Source organism: Phyllostomus discolor, chromosome 5 (assembly GCF_004126475.2).
Source record: "Phyllostomus discolor isolate MPI-MPIP mPhyDis1 chromosome 5, mPhyDis1.pri.v3, whole genome shotgun sequence".
NCBI classification, from domain to species: Eukaryota; Metazoa; Chordata; class Mammalia; order Chiroptera; family Phyllostomidae; genus Phyllostomus; species Phyllostomus discolor.
This window is the reverse complement of record NC_040907.2, coordinates 89,737,287-89,761,708: the sequence shown is the minus strand read 5'-3', so window position 1 is coordinate 89,761,708 and position 24,422 is coordinate 89,737,287. Positions and strand designations below refer to the sequence as shown.

Below are 24,422 nucleotides of genomic sequence, written 5' to 3'. Positions count from 1 at the left end.
ATGTTCTCCAACAATAATTGGAAGAACATTCATATAAATCTAGTTCTTTTCCAAAGCTCAAGTTCTTTCAACCTCAGAATACTGCTTCTGTGCATTTTTGAAAACGTAATAATAAAAGACTGTTTTTTCTTTGGAGACATCACTTTCTCTTAGACTTTCCCCTACAACTCAGATTCTGCCCTCTCATTCTGCTTTGTTAGTTCCCACATCTTTTCTGGACTTTTAACATTGGGGTACCCTAAGGCTTGGTTCTGGGACATCTTTTCTGTCTGTACTACCTTGCTTGGTGATCTTATATAGAATCACAGCTTTAAATATTATCTCTATGCTAGTCATTAATTCCACATTCATGTTTTCACCCTAGACCCCTCTCTAGAATTCTAGACTTTTACATCCAATTGCCTAGTCTACTGAGATGCCTAATAAGCATCTCAGTATAACATTGAAGACCAAACTTGAACTCTTTCATCAGTTCTGCTTTTACCTCATTTTATCCCATTTCAGTAATGGCATCACCATTCCCTAGCTACTCGGGCTGAAATCCTGAACTCCTATCTCTCTCTTCCCCTTCCTCTCCCATTTCTCTTTTTCTGGAGTACTCGCTGTCTCCCACTTCATCTTCTTCACCTGTCTCCTTCCCTCTTTTACTCTTTCCTACTCTCTGCCCCTTCTTCCCCTCTCTCCTCTTTTTCCCTCTTCATCTCCTCTCCTTCCCTCCCTCCATTCTTTTCTTCTACCTTTTTTCATTCTTTCTCTCTTCCTCCCCTCACATGTATTTTATTAACAAATCTTTATGACTCAGTGACTTTTATTTTCCATCATTTTCCTTTTTCCTTACTTTGTTCTAGCTACTCTGGATTCCTTATTCTACCTCCAATGTGCCAAGCACATTCCCACCTCAGGACCTTTGCACTCGCTATTCCTTCTAGAATATTCTTTTCTCAGATTTCTGTACTTTCTCACTTCCTGTTCATCTCTGCTCAGATGTCAACAGTGAGACCTAATTCAGCCACTTTTAACATTCATCTCCCCTCACTCTGGCATTCTCTCGTCTCCCTACCTTGCTTTCTTTTTCTTCATCACCCTCTGACATGCTAAATATTTATCTATGTGCTGTCTCCCCAACTAAAATAAAGGTTTCGTGAGCTCAGGAACTAGTTCTCTGCAGTATCCCTGGCACCTAGAACAGTTGTGGATGGCACATGGTAGCCACTAAGTAATTATTTGTTTACTGAAATGAATGAATGAGAATTCAGCCAGCATCTGCTCCTAATACCAAACCAGAATTTTTTTCTTATGTATATATTTGAGGTTTACATATACACACCATGACAGGATGAATTTCTTTCTTTTATGCCAAGATAGTCGGGGCATTGTTAACTATTGTATATAGCACAATTACTGTATGTGATGCTAATGTCCTTGAATAATCTTTTGGTTGAGAGAAAATAATTTGAAATTCTTGACTTCTTAAAGTCAGTTATAGTCTCCGAAAGCACAACAGGAAAAACTGATTCCTATTGACCTGTAAGTCCTGTGGAAGTGTTAGGAAGGTTCAGACAAAGGGGCCTTTTCCTCTTCAAGTCTGTAATTATAAAGAAAAGGAATGTTTGCTCTAGTTAAGTGATTTTCTTAGACTGTAGAAAAGCAGATTTTATTAAATTCAGAAAGTAAAGTCTTTTATTGCATGGCTAAAGAGTTAAAAAGTAAATTACTTCAAAAGAACTGAATTTTCTAAAAGTGGGTATTTTGCCCGAGCACCAAGGCAATCCTGATAGCGAACAAGAGCGTGACTTTCTCAGTTGTGTTCTTTTTTTTAATCATTGTTCAAGTACAGTTTCCTCCCTTTTACTCCCATTCCAGCCCACCCACCCAGCCCTCCCCACTTCCCTCCTATGACCACCCTCCCTCTAGTTTTTGTCCATGTGTCCTTTAAATTTGTTCCTGTAAACCCAGATGTGTTCTAATAAAATTTTTAAAGGATATAAAAAATGACAAAATAAATGTCATAGTCTTATAACTCTTGTTAGATTAAGCGAAGAAAAACCTGAAAATAATGAAGCACCTAGAGACTACAAAATGGATTTTCCTTAAAGTTATGTTCAGAGCTTGAAAAAAAAATCCAACTAGGAAATGATAAAAACCACTGCTCAGGAAAGATGATGTAATATTAGTATGCCACAGAAAGAAGGCAGATCTAATCAACTCCTATTTTGTTTCCATCTTTCCTGTTAGAACAATGATTGGGAACCTAAGTTTCAGTATGAAAGTACTGTCTTTGATACAACTAAAGTGGTTGCTGATAAAAATATGACTCTTTGAAAGTAGAATCCTCTTCTTTACCATATTTTCACAGGGCAGGCCCTAACATTTTTCTGAAAGAGAAATCACTGTCCCTGCCCTGTTATGGAACTGTGACCTAGCTGGGTCCAGATTGAGGTGGGCTAGGAAGGCATAATTGTGAAACAGCTAGGTAAACCTCGGGTTAAGCAAATGAAGACAAAGTGGTAGGGTATTACATATACCAAATAAGGGAAGATTCTTATAGGGAAAGGATTAATCTGGGAGGAATTTATGAAGGTAGTAAACTTTGACCTGGGCTTTTGAAACAAGTAAAACATTTTAATTAGAAGAAAGGAATAAGGAACAACTTTCAGTGCTTTTTCCTTAAGAAAGATAGTACAATAAATAGAATAATAGTTCTAATGATAGAAAAATAACATTTCTTGACTGCTTATATAACTCAGCATTACACATGCCATTAATTCTATACATGCCTTATACAGACAAATGAAAAAGTATTTATTTTGGTAAGAAGTGTCAGGATAACAGCTGTCAGTAGTCATTTTAAATAGAATGTTATGTACTGATCTATTACTCTGCTTACTATATATGAAGAACTGCCCTAAATGACTGTAACTGATATTTAAATATTTTAATATCTACTGTGTTACCTCATTTAATTCTCATGTCAATTCTGACGTCCTTTTATTAGTTGTTATGTTCATTTTGCAAATGAGGAACTGAGGTGCTGCAAAATTAGCAGCAGTAGCAATACCAGCACCTAGCAAAAAGCAAATGCTCAATAAATATTTAGCAAATGAATGAAAGAATAAGTAAGCAAACATGCCCAGGATCAGTTATACCACAAGTAGGTGCTTAGCTCTAGATTTTACGATACTAAGTCTGACTCTTGGCCTGAACACTACATAGTGAAGTAAGTGAAAACATTTGTGTATATGAACAAATGGATACAGTAAATTAAGAGGTTTGGATAATTGATGGAGTAAAACCAACTTTATTGCAATCATAAGAGAATTAGAGTGTTGAGGATAAGAATCAAGTCTTTAGAGTCAGAGATCTGATTTTAAATCCTGTTTCTTGTACTTACTAGTCACATTACTTCCTTGAGTAACACTCACCTCTTTACACCTGTTTTTTTACAGATGCCAAAACTGTAAAATGTGACAGTGATTCTCTCCTAAATTAGAAAGTGGGATTAAGAGGAGTAGTACATGGAAAGTTCTTAGTACAGGTCTTGGCATGTAGTAATACTAAATAAATTAATATAATAATAATTTCTAAGAGTTTTGGTCCATTAGAAAGGGAAATGACTGAATAAAAACAATCCAAAGAAATCTGAATCTGACTGGCCTGGCAGTGGCAGCCAGGATGAATTAGAAGATGAGAGCAGAGGTTAGAAGAGTAGAAAGTGTTAAAGTGTTCTAGATATCAAGTACTGCCTACAAGAGAGCAGTGGTATGAATGAGACAAAGTGAGAGGGGGCCAGTGAATTGGAAAAACACTATAAAGGCATAGTCAATCAAAATGTGGTAATTTTATCAGGTGTTTTATAATGTTTTATATCTCTTTAGAGAATTCTGAGGTCATTGTTGACAACTTGTCATTGGAATTAGTACTTTAATGCCTTTGGCTTGCAACTCAAAGCTCAAGAGTGATGGTAGCTCTAATTATGACATACTAAATATATTGGCAGAACTTCCCTTTTTTTTTCTTGCCACCCTACCACAACCAAAGTAATACGAGTTTTTTGCATAGCTTTTTGAGCTCTAAAACAATCCAAGTTTTGTTTTGTTTTTTCGGGTAATTCTTTCCTTGCAGGGGCCACTGATTGAAAACCCATTCTCTGTTTTATTTTAGTGCAAGCAGTTACCGACTCAGTTTGTAGACTCCAACAGAGGGAGCAGGAACGAAAACAGGTAAGATAATTTGGATTTTGGAGCATATAACTCCAGGGCTTTTATTATCATCCTATTATTAGCCGTTGCTTTGTATAAAAAGAAATTTTCTTAATTTGCTTTTTTATGCAATGATTTTAAAAGATTTAAAAATGGATAATTTAAGATGTATTGAAGGGGAATGAGCGTATTATTGCACCATCCATATTTTTATAACACAAATTACAGACCTCTTTTTTTCTTTCCTTTTGTTTTTTTACCATTTCAGCATTTTCATATTTCCCTTGAAAGTGGTATTTATCTTGTGAAGGAGAAAGAATAGGACTTTTACATGGAACAAAGAATACCCACCAGATTGGAAATATAAATCTTTCCTTCACGCCTGAAGTGTTGAATATATTATGTATATTTCTTCTAGAAAAGGAAGCATTCATGCCCATGGATGGGTTATTTAATGAATAGTCATAAGATTGTGTGAATCACTCGCTGAGTAGTGCTTTGCTTATTTGAATTATATCTTAACTAAATTCAGATGTGGAAAAATAGCACAAGAATTTAAGTTCCTGTAATAATTTTGTTTTCACATATAATTATGAAGTATTTATATAACTTATTTATTGCCTTAAGCTAATAACGATACACTTACTAAGAAATGTTGAAAATACTAACTCATTCTGAGATACACACCTTTTTGCATGTTCGTGCATCAATGAGTGTTATTGTGTCCATTTCTCTGGAATGTCTTGTGGTTAATCCATAATAATGGTTCAAATTTGGCACTGTATAAAAATATAATGGAATGAACCTTGCCAGAATTTAAATTTCTACACCCTCTGCTCCATTTTAAATATTGATAACAAGTTTAAACATTGAACAAATTGATGAATCAAGCCTACTGAAAGGACTTGACATTTAAGCCAGGTGGTAGGGCTGCCCAAGATGAGTAGGATTGTTTCTAGTAGGTCAGGTCAGGAAGCAGGGCCATTGCTGAACACAGTGATAGAAGGGCAAGGCAAAGCCATGGACAGGAGAGTCTGTGTGAGGGTGAAGTGTTTGCACAGTGTCTAAAGAACACTGTAAAGGCAAGCAAAGGGGCTTCAATGGGTCATTCCTGGCCAGACAGATTTTTTTAAGTCCTCTACTTTACTAGATGTAACTGGAGAGTGAAAAATTTTAGTTTTTTGAGTTTAAGGCAATTTATACACTCAGGAGGTAAAAGCCTAGGGGTCCCAAACCACTAGTGCTAATATAATATAGAATAAAATAAGAGCTGTGGTCAAGTTACAAAGAACTTCATAGGATCTTGGCAAAAGGAGTAATTTATTAGGAAATGGTGACCTTTGAGCCATATATTGATCAGTGAGTTAAAATTCAATTGATAGAAGATGGGAAGAAAGATATTACAGGGTGAGGGGCATTGTGTAAGTAAAAACAAAGGATGTGAGAAGTTATCAGTCTGGAGCTGGGATGTGGAATAGCTATAGGGGTATATCTGAAGATGATTGTGGAGAATGTTGATTGCTATATTAAACAATTTGTTACAAATCTTTCTCTGTTTGAGAAGCAGAAAGATTTTTTTTGTAGGGACACTGGTTGTACTGGCTATTACTGGCTGTAACATACGCAATTGGCTTTCAAAATAAAAATTTAAACAGGGTGTCCTGTGCTGGATGCTGCCTCTCTAACATGTTGCTGTGTGACTTAAGCAGATTCACGTGAATATGCTCTCACACATTAGTTTTTCTAAGACATGATCAAAGTAGTTATCATTCTAATAAAATGGCAATTCTTTGCGTCCTTGAGCAGAACTAACCTAAAATTAAATTATAATTGAAATAGTTCCTCTTGGCACTTTGAACTTTTTTCATATTTGGTGTATTGACCATACAAAGGTAGGAAAATGACCAGATTAGGTAAAAAAAATAATAATAATAATTCTGGTGTCTTCTATTTTTGGCTGTTTCCTTTATTAGCTAGCTGTGTGTTCGTGGACAATGCCTTGGGCTTCAGGTTCCTCATCTGCAAAGTAAATACCTGTTCTCCTTAACCTGATGGATTAATATTCTACTTAACTGACATATTGTACTATATAGTTTATGGGAAATGGCTTTGCAAATTGTATATCACTCTCCAAATGTAAGGTGGCACATTTTCCCTGCCAGCTCAGTCATTTGTTTAAAACGCAGGCAATCACTTTGTAGATAAGAACTCTGCTGTAGTCTGTTAGAGTTTGTGAAGCTCCTGAAAATTCTGTCATTTATGGTGTTCTGAATTAAAAGATATTATCCTATGGTTTAAAAAAAAAGTGGCCTCAATAAATCCTTCAGAATATTTTAGTCTTAAATATATTTCTTACAGGTATTATGTTAGAGAATGTTACTGAATTATCTTTTTATGGAGTACACCTTCAAGTTACTATTTTGGAATGTACTGAAATGTAGTTTCACTAAGAGCTGGTTTGGAGTCTATGAAACCTACATGCATAATCAGCCACTGTATTTTCTTTTCTCAAAGTAATGTAATAAAATTAGCCAGCTGAGAGTCACACACAAAAATTGCATTTTTCAGGAAGAGCGCAGAGAAAAGTAAAAATCTTTTATATTCTTCCAAGGCAATAAACCTTTAGTCTTCATTGCTTTTTCAGTGTTTACTTAGTTAGCAAAACATCTGAAATACAGATCTTTAAGGATTCTTTTTTTCTGTCATATCTGTTTGTCAAAACTTCGATGTGGCAAAGGTTTGAAATGACACATATATAAAAGACATGAAGTTTAATTTCTTATCTAGGAAATATATACAAAGCAAAATTGACCTCTAGTTGCATTTTGCAATCTAATGTTAGTGGTTGCCCTTAGTTATACTGTTGGCTACATTTTGTGTATTTGAATGGCTCTCGGAACAAAGAAAGATGGGAGTAGTAATGGAATAAAATAGACTCCTGCCATTAATCATTAATTCTTTTATGTCAAGACAATTTGTGGAATTGTGTGGGAAGTAAATTATGATAAACGTCATTCATACAAATCACATTTCCCACAATTGATGTCTAAAAGTACATTCAGAAGAACAATAAATGCATATTCCCTAGTTATTTGACATATGTTTTGAAAATGACCCACTAATACAAAGTCACATTTTGGGTGCTAGCAATAAGAGTAGTGCAATGAAAATACAATTAGTTCATGAAATTCATTAACTCTAAAAAATAGGCCATCAAGGGAGATGAGCTTGTTAATATGTGTGAATAATTTAAATTTAGGTTCCATAAACAAGCACCAACTTTTGAAGCCATATTCAACCAAACAGAGAAAGTATTAAAGAAAATGTGAATCTTTTGCACCCATATAGGAAAGTACTACAGTTTGTCAGGCAGAGAGTGAAAGAGAGGAAAACATGGGCAAGAGCTTTTTTTGTGGTTTCCACATGAAGTAACACATGAAGCAGGATAATCAGGTCTAGGATTGTGTAGTTTGAATAATTTCTTCAAGCTCTGGGGCATAGGAGCTACCTGTAGTTGTCTGTTACCTGGTTCTGGGTGATTAGGACAGGTAGATAATAGCCCAGAATATGCAAGGCCTATAAAGAAGGTAGTTGAGGTATAGGCTTTGGATTGGTTGGCTTGCATACAAAAGGTGTGAATGGTCACAGGGAAGTTTTTTACTCTATGTAGGAATAGTCTAGCTCTGGGAGGGACAGTTTTTCCAGGGTCAGCAAGGCCCCAGATGTAAAATCATCATGAACATATGGTTAATACAGTATGAGACATCTGACTTTGTTCTTTGTGAAAACTATTTTGTTTTGACTATTTGGTGTCATTTGAAATCTTACATATGTTTTAGGGTGAATTCTTCTGTTTTTGCAAAAATCATCATTGGGATTTTAATAAGGATTTCATAATACTGTAGATCACTTTGGATAGTATTGACATCTTAACAAAACTAGATCTTCCAGTCCATGAACATGAACCGTCTTCCATTGGTTTGTGTCTTTAATTTCTTTCAACAATATTTTATAGTTTTTAGTGTACACGTCTTTTGCCTTCTTGATTAAATGTATTCCTAAGTATTTTATTTTTCAGTGCTATTGTAAATTGAATTATTTTCTTAATTTCCTTTTTGGATTGTTCTTTGTTAGTGTATAGAAACTGCAACTGATTCTGACTGTTGATTTTGTATCCTGCAAATTTGCTCAATTTGTTTATTATTTCTAGCAGTTTTCTGTGGAACCTTATGGTTTTTGACATGTAGACCGTGTTGTCTGTAAATACAGATAATTTCACTTCTTTCTTTCCATTTTGGTTGACTTTCATTTTCTTGCCTGACAGCTCTGGTTTGGACTTCCAGTACTATGTTGAATATAAAAGCAGAATCCTTATCTTCTTCTTGATATTGGAGGGAAAACTTTCAGATTTTTACCATGAGATACGATACTGGCTGTGAGTCTTTCACATATTGCCTTTATTACGTTGAGATCGTTTTGTACTATAGTTAGTTTGTGGGTTGTTTTTATCATGCAGGATGTTGAACTTGTCAAATATGTTTTCAGCATCCATTGAGAAGATTATATGGTTTTCTCCTTCATTCTGTTGATGTAGTATATTTTGTCGATTGATTCTCATATGTTGAACCATCCTTGCATTCCAGAAACAAATCCCATTTAATTATGGTGTTTGATCCTTTTACTGTGCTGTTGAATTCAGTGTGCTAGTTTTTGTTTGAGGATTTTTGTGTCATTTGGTATTAGCACAGTGCTGGCCTCATAGAATGAGTTAAGTCTTCCATCCTTTTTAATTTTTCAGGGTGGTGGATAGTTTGAAAAACATTAGTGTTAATTCTTTAAAAGTTTGGTAGAATTCACCAATAAAGTCATCTGGTACTTGTGTGACTTGATTTTTAATATCATGCTTTTATATAATTGCTTGTTAGAAGAAACAACAACTAGACCAAAGTTATTTGCACTTTTGTTTTTAAAGTCCCATGTATAAATCCCTAAGTGGTTCGTGTTGTGCTTTTTTTTAAGCTGTTAATTACTTTTGAAGTTGGAATATGGAATACTTACTAGTTTTTGCCATTTTAAGAACAATGCCAATCCTCAGGACTAAATGTTTGGTTTAGACAACATTATATAACAAAGAGCAGAAACTGGATTTTAACTCTTGATTCTACCTCTTTTTCACTGTGTGACCTTGGAAAGATCCATAGGGGCAGTGTACCTATCACATTTGACCTCTAGAATATATCATTTTAAATCCCTTGCAGATAAAATTATTTCTAATAATAATCCTGATGCTAAATAATAGTAAAAAAATGCATAGTATTTTTAAACTTAATGTACATAATCATACCATTAAAAAATAAAAAACTTAAAAAGTACTATAACACCAAAAGGAAAAAGTAAGAGATTAATAATCTTAAGTACATTGATACCATTTTTGTAAAAAGGAGGAAAAAGCATATCTACATACATATAGGTCCGTTTCAGTAATGATAATAATGTTATAGTTTTCTTTTAATTTTAACACAAATTTATTAATGACCTCATCAAATTTGATCTTTGTATATTCAATTTAAAATAGTATATCAGATGTATCTATCTTTCTCGACTCATAGTTGATTGAAAATACATTTTAGTGTGAATTTGGAAAAGTTCTTTCACATGATGCAACAGATACATTGTTTGAAAGAGTTTTAAACATAGTAATAAATCTAGATGAGATTCAACAAATTTTTATAATAAATTCCAAAAATTGCAATACTGTCTTTGTTTCTTTGGAAACAATTGTGACTCTCAATGTCTCTACAGGATAAAAATTTTAAATATGAATAAAAACATATACAAATTTAAGTACAAAAATTGGCAGTGTTAGTAGGATAGATTTGAACTTTTCGGGTTTTATTTCAGCAGTCATTCTGCTATTATCGTTTAAATGCAGGAATATTTAATTACCCAGAGGTTGGAGGGGCTGAGCATCCAAAGAAAGCTGAAATGATTCTGAGCTACTGGAAATTTACTTTTGAAATGAACGTGTGTAGCTGACTTCACCTTTATCCAGAACTCGCTCTGTAACTAGATATCCTCTGAATTATCTCCAATGTACAATACAAAGTTTATTAAACATTAAACAGTAAAAAGTGTTAATTTGTAACATATTATTAAAATTCAACAATAACCTCAGCAATTGTTTAAAAATTAGACCAAAGAAAGCTTTTTGGTTTAGATGTATTTTATCACTGACATTATTCAGAATTACCAGTGCCTGGTGGTAATAAAAAAACAGTCTTTCAGTTGTTTGTGTCACTGATTTAAATTCTGTACAGACAGTGTACCCCGATTGCTTGCATCCAGTGCAGATCTCTCCCACCCTCCTGCTGTTGGTGTGCTATATCAGTATTTAAAAAGAAAGCTGCAGACCGTCATATGTAACACGACCTCACTTTGTTGTTATTAAAGATATAAGCTGTGTGAACAGGAAAAAAAGTCTGTGGGTACCCGTGAGACTGTTAATACTAGGGAAAAAAATAATACTTGGAAAGGATTAGGTATGTAAGTATTGATGTAGGGGGGAACTGTCACTTTCTGTTAGACTTGTACAAATCTGTTTGAATATAACTATGGCAATATCGTATAGCAAAATAGTAAATAGTGGAATCATGAAAAGGGATTGAATTGAATATGGAAATGGGGGGGAACTATTACTTTTTTTTGAGGTGCTCCTATTGTTTGAATTATTACAAGGATCTTTTGCTGAAATTAAATTACTAGTGTTAAAGAACAAAAGCTTAAGTTGGGGAGGATAAAAAATAGTTTGTTATAGCTTCTAGAGTCTTTGCTTGTGATTTTGTATAATAATAATATTGACCTTTTGTTAAGTACCATAGGCACTGAGTTAGGAACTTGACATGTGTTACCTTTCATTTTCATAAATACTATTTTGAATATAAAGTATTATATTTCTCATTTTAAAGTTTCAGAAACCTTGCTCAGGATCATACCATTGGTAATAAATGAACCAGAATTTGAAGTAAGGTCTGTGTGCCTCCCAAATCTTCATTTTTCTCCATTGAGCTGCACTGGAGAAGGCGCTGCATGGTGGGGAGTGGGACCATGGCTGTCGCCTTGTGGTGTAAACCACAGGGTCAGCTGACCTAATTATGGTGTTTTGAATAAAAAGAAAAGAGTGTTCTGTTAAACAATATCTGAGCTTGGATATTAATTTTCTCTGTATTTATTAAAAATTAATTTACAGCTAAAGGAACATACCATTTTGAGGAAGTTTATTTGCACTTTTCTTTTTAGTCTAATGGCTTTTCTCTTATAATAGTTTTGTGAAAGTCCCATGAAAAGAGTTTAATGAACTCTTCATGTTTTATTCATCTTTTGGAGAATTACAATCCATGAGGCTAAAAAGTTAAAAAGTAATGTTTTGAATTTTGCTTAGCCTGTTTCCCAGATTTATTGAATCTGCAAAACCCTTCTTAATCCTCTCTCCTCTACTGCTACTGTAATGCCTGTTTAGATTCCAGTGGTCTGTGGGACATATTTTAGCAAATTTTAGGGGAACATTTTACTGTAACTCAAACTTCAGAACCTCAGCCCTTTTTCACTTGAAAAGCCTCTGTGCTGAGGAACTTCAGCTAAGATTGGCAGAAAACAGTCTTGCAATAGCCTTATTTATTTATTTGATCTAGTGAAGGGACTTTTAGCTACATGTGTAAAACCTCTGGACAAACTTGGTTTGCACTTTGTGATAGAAAAGGCATAGGTGGTAGAAAGACTTAAGTTTGAATCTACAACTTTGTAGTTGAGTGACCATGGAGAAGTAAATTGAGTGTCCTTCAGCCTTCATTTCTTCATCTGTAAAATGAGAATAATCTTATGAGGGGTTTTTAGAAGTAAATAAATATGCATTTCATCTAGTGTGATGGCTTATCCAGTTCTTCATCCTGTCTCTCATCATTCCCAGATAAGAGAGAAAACAAGGCAGCAAGGACATTATGGGCTGCATGAAAACCAGGTTTATCTTTTTGCTAGTAGCTATCTTCTGGCATCTGAGTTACCAGTATGTAAATATACCAGATGTCCTGTTTACGCTAGAGCACTGGAATCAGTAATGACGTTGGGTCCTTTGTAGGTTTTTATGGTTTGTTTCTATCACATTTTGCTTGTTTGCTTAATAGGACTTGCTTGTATCAAAACTTAACTTCTAAAGACATACGTAACTATTTGAAGCAGAGATAAAGTTATTTTTCATCCTCTTTTTCTATTTAGCTCATTGTACATATTCCGAGATAATAATTGAAATTATGCTAAATTTATGCCTTTTTTACTTATATGTTTTCCATTTTTCTTGTGGTACATGAAAGAAAAAAATTTTTTATCCTTATATAGAGTATTAAGGAGCATCTCAAGAAGAACTTAGGTGTTTGAAACAGGTGCTTTTGGTGGGTGTTTGCTTTAAGAAATGGAACTGAACCAGAAGAGATTTCTTGAGTTCTCTTCCTAGGATTACCAATATATGATTCTTTTTAATGCATCTAAAAATATTTTATGTAAGACACGCATTTTAATTTCTTATAATAATCATTCTTTGGGCATATTTCTTTAAACTTGACTTAAAAGTTACATGCAGTTAAATGGAATTTGAGGAGAAATAGAGGTATGAAAATTACTTGAATTGTTTGATTTTTTCATGTATTGATACTAGACACTTATGAAATTTCAGAAATGTGAATACCCCTGTTCAGTCGTACTTAGCCTTCAATGTTTCTAATATGTCATGTTGTTATTGGACATTAAAACTATAATGCAGTTTTATCATTGTGACTCTCAAGCTGATTGCTATAGTAACCGAATATCAACAGGTAAAGTTATGTTTGTCTCTTCTACATAGAAAAATAATTGTCTGGAAAATGTTACGTGACTTTCAAATTTTCTTTTCTCAGATTCATAATGACCATTTAATAGCTAGTGAAAACCGGCATGTAATCCAGTGGGATGATTTCATGAAAGAACAACACATCGAACAGGCTGGAGTGGATGAAGAGCACAGAAAAGCAGTGGAGAGGCTTAAAGAACAATATGCTGAGATGGAGAAGGACCTAGCAAAATTTTCAACCTTTTAAGAACTTGAAACACAACAGTGACTAATAAGAAAATATTAACTTCCCCCAAAGAACTAACTCTTCCCACCAAACTATATAGCCTTTGCTTCAAGCTTAGCAATATATTCAGTGGTACTCATATCCAAAGAAAGAAACTTCTACTGGAGTCTTAATGAAATGTTTAGTGGAAGAAGAGCGCTACATCTTTCCAGTTTAAGTGCCTATATACGATTTTTTGAATGGGCAGGAGTAGGAGAAAAATGGGATCAATGTACTTTATGTTAATCAGAATTGGCCTTTTTTATTATCTCAGAACTGTAAGTATAGACAGAGAAAAATAATTCATTCTTACAAGGTTAATATTAGTTTGTTATTGTGGCTTATAAAATAGATATAATAGTTGCCTATTTAGTCTCCTTGGCTATTGGAAGGATGTGTGAAGTGTTAGCCCATGAGTGATGTAAGAACAACTGTCCTTGGAACAGAGTTCACACTTAGGAGAGGTTCGGCTATGGCAAAGGTGGCCATGGTGGTCTGTGAATGGCCTGAAAGGTTACAGATTATGCAGTGCACTGTAATGCCACATGTTTCCCTGATGACAAGATACACTCATTAAATTTTGTGGCCTTCTAGCAATTAAAATTTTGAACTTTTAAAATATGCTTAGAAGGAAAAGCTTACCAAAAACAGAGTTGAATTTTAGCCTTTCCAAAAACCATAATCTTGCCCATAATATTTACCTCATTTTTGTGTCTGTTTTGCAGTATGTGAGCTTTGTAAGACAAGTAATGTCTATATGTGTTTCAACTGCTTAATGAGTCATCAGCAAAATCTGCCAAGGGGTCCCTCTGGAACCTTATAAAGATTCTGGCTCTGAATACACCAGAAGTATTTGCCCACGTGGCAAATGACCCATGTTAAATGTAAATCCTTTTTAGTGTTTAATGTCTGTTCTCATAAGCAGGTGTATTATGATGAAACATGTACCAACTCTGTCATCACTGTGCTTTTTAAAAATCTGCATTTACAGTCTAATTGAGGAATTAAGTTGATTTTTTATTTGCCATAAATGAAGCAAAATTAAGTGCAGTATTTCAAGAGATTTATGGCAAATGAATTTGAGGTATGGATCTTTCAAATATTTTTTTATTGCTCTTCAATAAAGAAAGGCACAAGAAAGAAAATACCCAACTCTCTCATGTTATCTCAGTGTTGCTGGTGGAGAAAAGTGACAATGCTTGCTTGTGTAAATTTATGGCTCACTGTCAAAGCTTCATTCTTGGCTTATGTTGAAAATGTGATTAAAGTTAATAGAGGAGATGAAATAAGTATTTGAGATTTCTTTCAATAACACTGAACTTCTGCCAAGTTTCTCTGTCCGCTACCGTAGGCTTGACAGGTTCATCAATCATCCTCTGGTACCTGGACTAAAAAGAGCTCTTGCTGACACTAAGGCATGTTGGAATTTTCTTAATTCTCTTTCAGGGGATGAAAAAAAAATGCTTCCAAAAATATCCCATGCATGAAAAGTAAGGGGAACCTTAAATGAAAATTCCCTTTGTACTGTGGGCAGTTTTTCGAATGCTATTTATTGCCAGTGCATGCTGTAACCAAGAAAACAGGACTGTGTGTGAGCAGGAATGTAGTGTTAACCGTGGTGACTCAACTCGTGCGACGAGGATTCCTGATAGTATCTGTTCATCTCAGGAATAATAAATACTTTACCATACAAGTTTCTATATATGATATAGGGATCTAAGGGACTTCTTAAACTAGAAAGAAATAATGGGCTCTTTAACCTTTAAACATTTAAGATAATTCTTTCTTTAGCTATTCTATGTAACTTCTGAAAGAGATGGTTGGTTTTCCTTCCTTTCAGTATTTCAGTACTGAACACTTTCACTTATATTTCCCAGTTTCCAAAAACACTTTTGATATGTAATTTATATATGTAAATTAACTTTCTATAGAGTAATTATGCAATTTACAATATCATTTAGGCTGTTAGCAGAGATAATATGGGTTCTTTGTAGCTTACAAAATTATTTTGTGATGAATAGTATGTAAGTGGTAAATATTTATTTTTAAGTTCTAAGTGTTTTCTAGTTTTCATGTTTCTGTTTTGACTTACATATGTGTGTAACTTTTGTTTATTTCCTAACGTAGATTTTTTAGTTCTGTTCTTATTGATTTCTGCTTTAGTTGGATTGTGGTCAGTGAATAGTTCATATAAAGTTGATATGACTTGTTGAGACTTTATGACCTAAAATATGGTCAGTTTTTATAAATGTTTCATTAGTGCTTGAAAGTCTGCATATTTTCCAGTTGGTGGTTGTCTATTAGATCAGAATTGTTAATTATGTTGTTTAAATTGTCCCATTTACTGTTGTTTTTCCTTCTGCTTGATCTCTCATATTCTAAGATACGTTACAATGTTTGGTTTTTTTAATGTCTCCCTGTAATTCTGTCAATTTTTGTTTTGTATATTTTAAAGCTTTGTTATTAGGTACATACAAGTTTAGAATTATCTTCCAAGTTTAGAATTGGAAGATAATTTAATCAGAATTGGAATTAGAATTTAATCTTACAGTTATAGTCATGACCTCTATGTCACATAATGTTTTTAGTTCATTTTAAATTGCTTTAAAATCTATATTTTAAAAAATATATAGGCCACACCAGCTGGTTAGTATTTGTATGATGCATATTCTTTGTCCTTCTTTTTGTTGGACCTTTCTGTTACATCTTAAAAACTGTAATTTTTTTCTTTCTATCTGATTATCTTTTACTGGGAGAGTTAAATCAATCTGTATTTATTGAACTTACTAATATATTAAGGTTTATTTATACCATCTTACTGTGATTTCTGTCTCACTTTTTCTGTTTCTTTACTGCATTGTGGGGTTTTTTTTTTGTCTTCTTTCTGATTGACTTTTATTTTTCCATTCACTTTTTTCTTTCTAATTTAGAAGGTAAAAAAGAATTTATGTTTTAGTGCTTACAAAAAATTTAATTTCCATAGTTAGCATAAAATCTTTACTCTCTTTGTAAACATCAGAGACTTTTGAACAAGCTCTTATTTTTCTCCCTTGACTCAACTTGTAGTGTCTAGAATTTGTTTTACCTCAGTTTAACTCCAAAAATAACTATGCAGTCAGTATTTGTTTACATTTACCTGCAAGTTTACCATTTTATTATGCTTGAAAGTTAGCTGGGTGGATTGACAGTTATTTTTTCTCAGTATTTACTATTATTCCACTGTCATCTTGCCACTGTTTCTTCTGAAACGGCAATTGTCAGTGTGATCAGATAAGCTACTCCTCTGCAGCTCATCTGTCGTTTCTCTCAGGTTATGTTTAAGTTCCTTTATCTTTGGTGGTCCACAATCAAATGTCACTACACTACAGTGTGTCCAGCTATGTGTTTCTTTTTATTTTGCTGTTCAGATTCATTGAGCTTTCTGAATGTGAGAATTAGTGTCTTTCATACATTCTAAAAATTCTCAACTTTTATCTCTTTGAACAGTGTACTTTCCCCATTCTGTCTATTCTCTTCTTTAGGGAATTAAGGTAGACTTATGTTTCACTTCTTTACCTAGTTCTCCTTATCTCTGATTCATATTTTCTATCTCTTTATGTGTTGAATTCTGAATAATTTTTTAAATCTATTGTTCATTTCACTAATTCTGTCTTCTCACTGCCTCTAATCTATTTAACCTATCAAATTTTTAATTATGGTTATATTCTTTTCATTTCCACAAGTGTTCCTTGGTTCTTTCTGAAACTTCCTTGGTCATTTGAGACAGTTCTATTATTCTCTTTTTCTTTCCTTTAAAAATATTAAATGTACTTTTTTTTGGTAGCTCTGACTCTCTACAGTTTGTTGGTTTTTGTTTTTTCTGAAACAAGTTTATGATGATTTATTTTCTAATGTGATCAGTGATTTTGATTGTGAGTTTCATGTTCTTCTTAGTTTTATTTTGGGAGATTTTTTGTTTAAAGTATGTTACTACAAAGATCTCATTTTCTAGCACTACTGGTTTGTTTGTTTTTTTTGTGACACTGCTAACCTTGGACCACTTCAAAGTCAATTTTCACCTTGGGTTTTCCTGCCTCTCCCTTCCCTGTTCTTTAGCACATGCATGTTCACACACACAAGTAGTGCAGATTTCATCCTTAAACACGTGTGAGTGTTGGGCTATAATAGGCATTCCCAGAGGAGAGTTTTTCCCCTTTCACAGCTCTACTTCAGGTAATGAGGAGAAACGTTAGGTGTTTTCCTGGCTCACTCACTGGAAGTGGTGCCCTTTGGGGGGTTCACCAGTCCTATTGCTCATACAGCTCAGTCCCTCTTATGAGTTGAATTGTGTCCCTCAAAATTTGTGTGTGGCAGTCCTAACCCTCCATGTGACTGCATCTGGAGGTAGAGCCTTTAAGGAGGTAATGAAGGGTAAATGAGGTCATAAGGGTAGGGCCCTAGTCTGATAGCGCTGGTGTCCTTGTAAGAAGAGAGAGAGAACAGAGCACACTCTACACATACTACAGGGAAAAGGTCACATGGCAAAGCAAAAAGGTGGCCATCTGCAAACCAGGAAGAGAGACCTGACCAGAAATGGAATTTTAGACAACTTGCCCTTCAGACTTATTCTCTCCAGAACTGTGAGGAAATAACTGTGTTTTGTTGATGCCATGTTATCTGGTATTTTACTATGGCAGCTGGAGCAGACTGATGCATCCCCGTACCATGATTCGTATCCCCCATGCAGGCGTGGCTCCTTTGAACTGGGGTCCTCACTGCAGAGGGGGTGAAATGCCTCTATGACAATTATAAATTCCGAGCTAAATGATCCTATAGAATTTCACTTTTATCTGACCTTTTTTCATTTGTTTTTAAAGTTATTAGGGAGATTTCTCTATAGGATTGACATGTTAGACAAGTATATATTGATTTTATTATATTAAAGTTTATTCCCCCAAATATGACCATATGTACCCTTTCTTTCATATATTATACCAAATATTTTCTACTTGATTGTTTTTTATTATATCTGTGAACTAATTTGATAGTTTCTATTCTATGGATTCTTTTTACTAATTACGATCTAATTAAAGCAATTAAAAATACTATAGTCTTGCTCTAAACTGCATCACTCATATCTGAATACTTCATTTTAGTTTCTCTTTCCTTTTTTTTAAGACACTATTGGGTTCTATGAAAATGCCCCAGGTCCCTATTTGGATGTGTAGGTAGAAGTACTAGCTCTGTGATATTAAACCGAAAGTACATGGAAATCTGGAGGAGTCACAGATGCTTCCAAGAGACATTGTAAATTCTCTTTTTTGCTCCTGTAACACATAGCTTTCATTCTGAAGACTTCCATTTAGTTTGTAAACTGTTCTTCTAATGCACAGATAGAGCAAAGTAGGTTTACAGTTGTGAGTATGCAAAAATACATAATTTATTCATGTATTATTTATTTGTTCTCCATACAAATAACTGTAAACCTACTTTTGACACACCCTATACATGTGTTTTAATATATTGGACTCTGGTTGCCATTGCAAATTAAAAGGCAGAGGGTTTTATTGCTTAGGAATTTAGCATAATGACTACTTTTCCTGAACTTTTACCCTAGGGGCTATTTTTTGCTATTTGGGACTGTAAGTCTTTATCTCTGGATAAAAAGTACCAGAAAAATATTTTAAACATTAAGTCAAAATATTTGAAGCTACCATTATAGAAAATATATTTTCTAGTAAATGATTCTTAATTCTTTAAGAAGATATCATTTATTTTTAACTCCAATAAAATGTGAATCTTAATATTTTAGTGACTTAGTGCAGCCCACAGTCACACCATGAAAGGCAGATTGAAATCAGTTATATCATTTACACTCAGCTCTTGTTATTCTAATTTTTTTTAACTGCTGAAGACAGTGCCTTTTTTGTGACTTGCCTGCCAATATTAGTAAAGCAATGTTTTCAGATTTTTTGTATTTATGTTCCATAAACAAGACAAGAAACATAGATTTTAAAAGATGATCACTCCACATAGCAATAAATTAATAAACACTAACATTTGATTCTCACAAAAATTCAAAGTTAAAATTATCTCTGAAGAAATAGTCAAAATCAATTTAAACAGTACTTTAATTTGTATAACAGCTTACAGTTTGCAGTTTATACTTTTAAGAGGCTACCATGTAATTTTTATTTTTAAAATCAAGATGTATTCTTTTTTCCTCTCATTCTATTTTTTATTATATTTTCTTTTTTTAAAGATTTATTCATTTATTTTTAGAGAAGGGGAAGGGAAGGAGAAAGAGAGGGAGGGAAACGCCAGTGTGTGGTTGCCTCTTGCTCCCTGCCCCACCCTACTGGGGACATGGCCCATAACCCAGGCATGTGTCCTGAGTAGGAATCAAACCACCAACCCTTTGGTTTCTGGCCTGTGCTCAATCCACTGAGCTGCACCGCCCTGGGTATATTTTTAAATTACATTTTCTTAATTATGTTATTACAGTTTTCCTGGTTTTTTCCTCTTTACCCCCTTACCTAGCACCCCCCACTCCCTCAGGCAAGCCCCCAACCATTGTTCATGCCCATGGATCATACATATAAGTTCTTTGGCTTCTCCATTTCCTAACTGTACTTCATATCCCCATGACTATTCTGTATACATGTACTTCACCCATTCCCCTACACCCTCTCATCTGGCAGCCATCAAAACGCTCTTTGTATTTGTGATTCTGTCTTTGTTCCTGTTTGCTTAGTTTGTTTTTTTTAGATTCAGTTGATAGGTATGCATTTTTTGCCATTTTATTGTTCATAGTTTTGACCTTAAATAAGTCCCATATAATTTATATAAACATCTCATATAATAGTGGTTTGGTGATTCTGAACTCCTTTAGGTTTTTTTTTCCTTGTCTGGGAAACTCTTTATCTTCCCTTGGATTCTAAATGAAAGTAGCTTTTCTGGGTAGAGCAATCTTGGCTGTAAGGCCTGATTTTTGTGACTTTGAATATTTCTTGCTAACCACCTAGCCTGCAAAGTTTCTTTTGTGAGAAATTAACTGACAGCCTTATGAAAACTCCCCTGTAGGTAACTAAACTTTTTTGCTGCTTTTAAGATTTTATCTTTAACATTTGGCGTTTTAATTATGCGTTTTGGAGTGGGCCTATTCGTATGCATCTTCTTCGGGATTCCATGCTTCCTGAATTTGCATGTCCATTTCCTTCACCAAATTAGGGAAGTTTTCTTTCATTGTTTGTTCAAATAGATTTCCAATTTCTTGCTTCTTTTCTTCTCCTTCTGGCACCCCTATGATGTGAATGTTGGACGTTGTTAAGCCGCCCCAGAGGCTGCTTACACAGTCCTCGTTCTATTGCATTCTTTTTTCTTCTCATTCTGATTGGTTGTTTTGGGCTTCCTTGTGTCCCAGATCATCGATTTGATTCTTGGCTTCATCCACTCTACTGTTGTTTCCCTATAAATTGTTCTTTATTTCAATTAGTGTATCCTTTATTTCTGACTGAATCTTCTGTATGCTATTAATGTCCTTACTAAATTTCTTGAGCATCTTTATAATTAATATTTTGAACTCTGCATCCAATAGATTGCTTATCTCCAATTTTTTCTAGTTGTTTTTCTGAAGTTTTGACCTGTTCTTTCATTTGGGCTATGTTTCTTGGTCTCCTCTCCTCACTTTGGCAACCTCCCTGTGTTTGTTTCTATGTATTAGGTAGAGCTGCTTTGCCTCCATGTCATGGTAGTATGGCCTAATGTAATAGGTGTCCTGTAGGTGTCCAGTGGCACAGCCTCCACTATCACCCAGCTGGGTGCTCAAGGTGTGCCCTTTGTGTGGGCTGAGTACACACTCTTATAGTTGAGCCCTGGTTGCTGTTGGCAGATCAATGGGAGGGCTTTACCCAGGCCAGTCAGCTGCAAGGATTGTCTGTGACCACTGACCACCAACTTCTACCCTCCCTGGAGGATCTGCTGTGCAGGGGCTTGATGGTGGTGCTCCTGTGTGGTCTATAGATGCCCACTCAGTGGGCTGGCCTCTGGGGTTTCCTGGGTGGTGCAGGCCAAGCTCAGCCCCCACATGTGTTTTGCTCGGGCCCATACTGCCTGAGCTATAAAGCAATCAGATGACTGCTGTTTGTACTGGGTTTGGAGATTCTCAGGCAAAGCCAAGCTGTGACTCTAGTTTGGCTGCTGCTGTTTCCTAGCCTGGGTTTCAGTGAGGCCAGCTTTTTTTTTTAATAGCATTTAGGAAGTTGTGAAGCATGGGCCGAGACCATCCATTCATTTGGAAAAGCAGCTTTGTTGGGTAGGGCAGAGTCTCTAGGGATCTCCAAAGCGGGTCAAACAGTGTTAGCCAGGTTGTTGGAGTCTCAGATATGCCAACAGTTTGCTGGTTCTTTTGGGGGAGGGTTTACAAAAGGGACAATGGCCTCTGCTTGCCTTGATGCCAGACACTTCATTTTCTTCACGTATACCACTGGTGCCTTTCAAGCTGCTACCCCAGTACTAGAGCTCAGGAAGTGAGTCTGAGTAGGTGAGTCCATGTGTGGGTTCTTTAAGAGGAACTGGTTGGGGCTCCAGCAGTTTTTTCCACCGATTCAATCATGCCTGGTTTTTGCAGCAGAAGAGGGGGCTTATCTTTCTAGCACTGGAACCCTGGGCTGGGGGTCCTGGTGTGGGTCTGGAAGTCCTTGCTCCCAAATTTTTACCCAACACACATGGGTGTGAGACCAGTCCATTCTGAATCTGTACCCCTCCTACCAGTCTGGGTGGATGGGTTTCTTTAATTCTTTAGTTGTCAGACTTCCATTCAACTTGATTTCTGATGATTCTGAGGGATGGTTCTATATTTTAGTTGTATTTTAGATAAAAGAATACAATGGTAGAGATACAGGGACTTCATTGTTTTGCTTTCTTAATGTTGTGCCAGCAAAAACCATTAGATAATTAAGTAAATGATACGTTTATGATTAAAAAATGTTCCATCAATGATATGAAAATTCATAGTACAGCTTTATCCCCAAAATTTTCTTTACAATTACATAGCTTTTTGTAAAGAATGCTTCATGTACTACAAACATTAATTTAAAGTTAATATGTGAAATTTCAGTCTTCTTAAATATTCTGAATTACTAAAGGTATGTGCTACTGTTTCACAATTTAGTGGGTGGTCAGTCTGCTACAGGATAGAATATAACATGAGTGACACCTAGGGAGAGAGCAATGTGTGGTTTAAAGGCACTGAGAATAGTCAACACACACCAGGTTTAGTTGGTCCCCTTTTTCTTAAAGCAAGAGGGGAGAAGGAATGAAGAAGATCCAGCCCCTTCCAGTGCATCAGACCCCTATGACATATGAAACTTCCACATTCAACCAGGCAGTAGTAGTACATGTTTTAAAAGTTAATTTGGATGCACAATATCTGGTTTCCATCATTTGGGGGGAGGTGGATAATTGGTTCCCCCCCTTACTCTTAAAAAAGAAAATCAAATTTGGTTGAGACCAGGTAGACAGAGAAAAGTTAGCCTCCATTGAAACATTATGACCATTTATGAGTGAAAATTTTGGTTATGAGCAGTTGATGTCATCTGCAAATAAAGACAGCTTTAGTTATGTTTGGAAAACCCTAAATACTTTACCAAAAAACTCTTAGAATTAACACACTAATTCAGGAAAGTTGCAGGATACAAAATCAATACATAAAAATTCGTTGTATTCTGATACACTAACAATAAACTATTAGGAAGAGAACAATTACATCAAAAAGAATAAAATACCTAGGAATGAATTTAACCAAAGAGGTGAAAGACTTGTATACTGAAAACTATAAGATACTAATGAAGGAAATTGAAGAAGAAACAAACAGAAGGTATTCCATGCTCATTGATTAGAAGAATTAATTTTGTTAAAATGTCCATACTACCCAAAGCAGTTTACAGATTCAATACAATCCCTGTCAGGATTCTAATGGCATTTAAAAACAAGCTCCTAAAATTTGTACAGAACCACAAAAGACCCCAAATAGCCAAAGCCTTCTTGAGAAAGAAAAACGTGGAGGCATCACACTTCCTGACTTCAAACAATAATACAAAGCTATACTAATCAAAACTGTGATATTGGCATAAAAAGACACATAGGTCTAGGGGAACAGAGTCCAGAAATAAACCCATGCATATATTCATATGATCAATTATTTTATGACAAAGGAAGCAAGAATAAACAATGGAGAAACAAAAAGGACAGTTTCTTTTATAAATGGCAGTGGGAAAACTGGAAAGCTACATGCAAAAGATTGAAACTGGACCCCTGTTTTAGACTATATACAAAACCAACTCAAAATGGATTAAAGATTTGAATGTAAGGGTTGAAACTATAAGCACTTAGAAGGAGACTTAGTGGGTAAGCTCCTTGACATCTATCTTGACAATGATTTTTTTGTTGTTACAAAAGCAACAAAAGCAAAAAATTTAACACGTGGAACTACATCAGACTAAACGGCTCCTGTGCAGCAAAAGATAACAACATTGAAAAGGCTGCCTGTGCAATGAGAGAAAATATCTGAGGTGTTAATATCCAAAAATGTAAAGAACTTGTATTGCTTAATAGCACCAAGAAAAAGTGATTTAAAAATGGACAGAGGAACCGAATAGACATTTTTCCCAGGAAGGCATTCAAATGACCAACAGGTTCTCAACATTACTAATCATTAAGGAAATGTAAATCAAAATCACAATGAGATATCTCTTTATATCTGTTACAATGGCAGTTATTAAAAAAAGATAAATGTTGGCAAGGATATAGAGTAGGGAACCTTTGTGTACTATTATTGGGAATGTACATTTGTGCAACCACTATAGAAAACAGTACGGAGATTTCTTAAAAAATTGAAATAGAGCTACTTTATGATCTAGCAGTTTCATTTCTGGGTCTATGTCCAAAGGAAACAATCAGTATCTAGAAGGATTATTTATGCCATATTCATTGCAGCATTATTTACAGTAGCCAACACATAGAAACAAAGTAAGTGACCATGGCTAGATGAATGGATTTTTTTAAAAAGTGGTATGTGGTATATAGGAATAAACTTAACAAAGGA

General features: G+C 34.8%; 1 protein-coding gene across 1 annotated transcript in view; it reads left to right on the top strand.

The window, feature by feature from the left end:
• BLOC1S5 (biogenesis of lysosomal organelles complex 1 subunit 5) overlaps nucleotides 1-14,784 on the top strand; it is a 43,253-nt gene extending 28,469 nt beyond the window's left edge. The window contains exons 4-5 of the mRNA XM_028513212.2: nucleotides 4,162-4,220; nucleotides 13,142-14,784. Coding sequence (XP_028369013.1) covers nucleotides 4,162-4,220; nucleotides 13,142-13,321 — 239 coding nt within the window. The 3' untranslated portion in view covers nucleotides 13,322-14,784. The remainder of the gene's footprint in view (nucleotides 1-4,161; nucleotides 4,221-13,141) is intronic.
• Nucleotides 14,785-24,422: the final 9,638 nt, after the last annotated feature.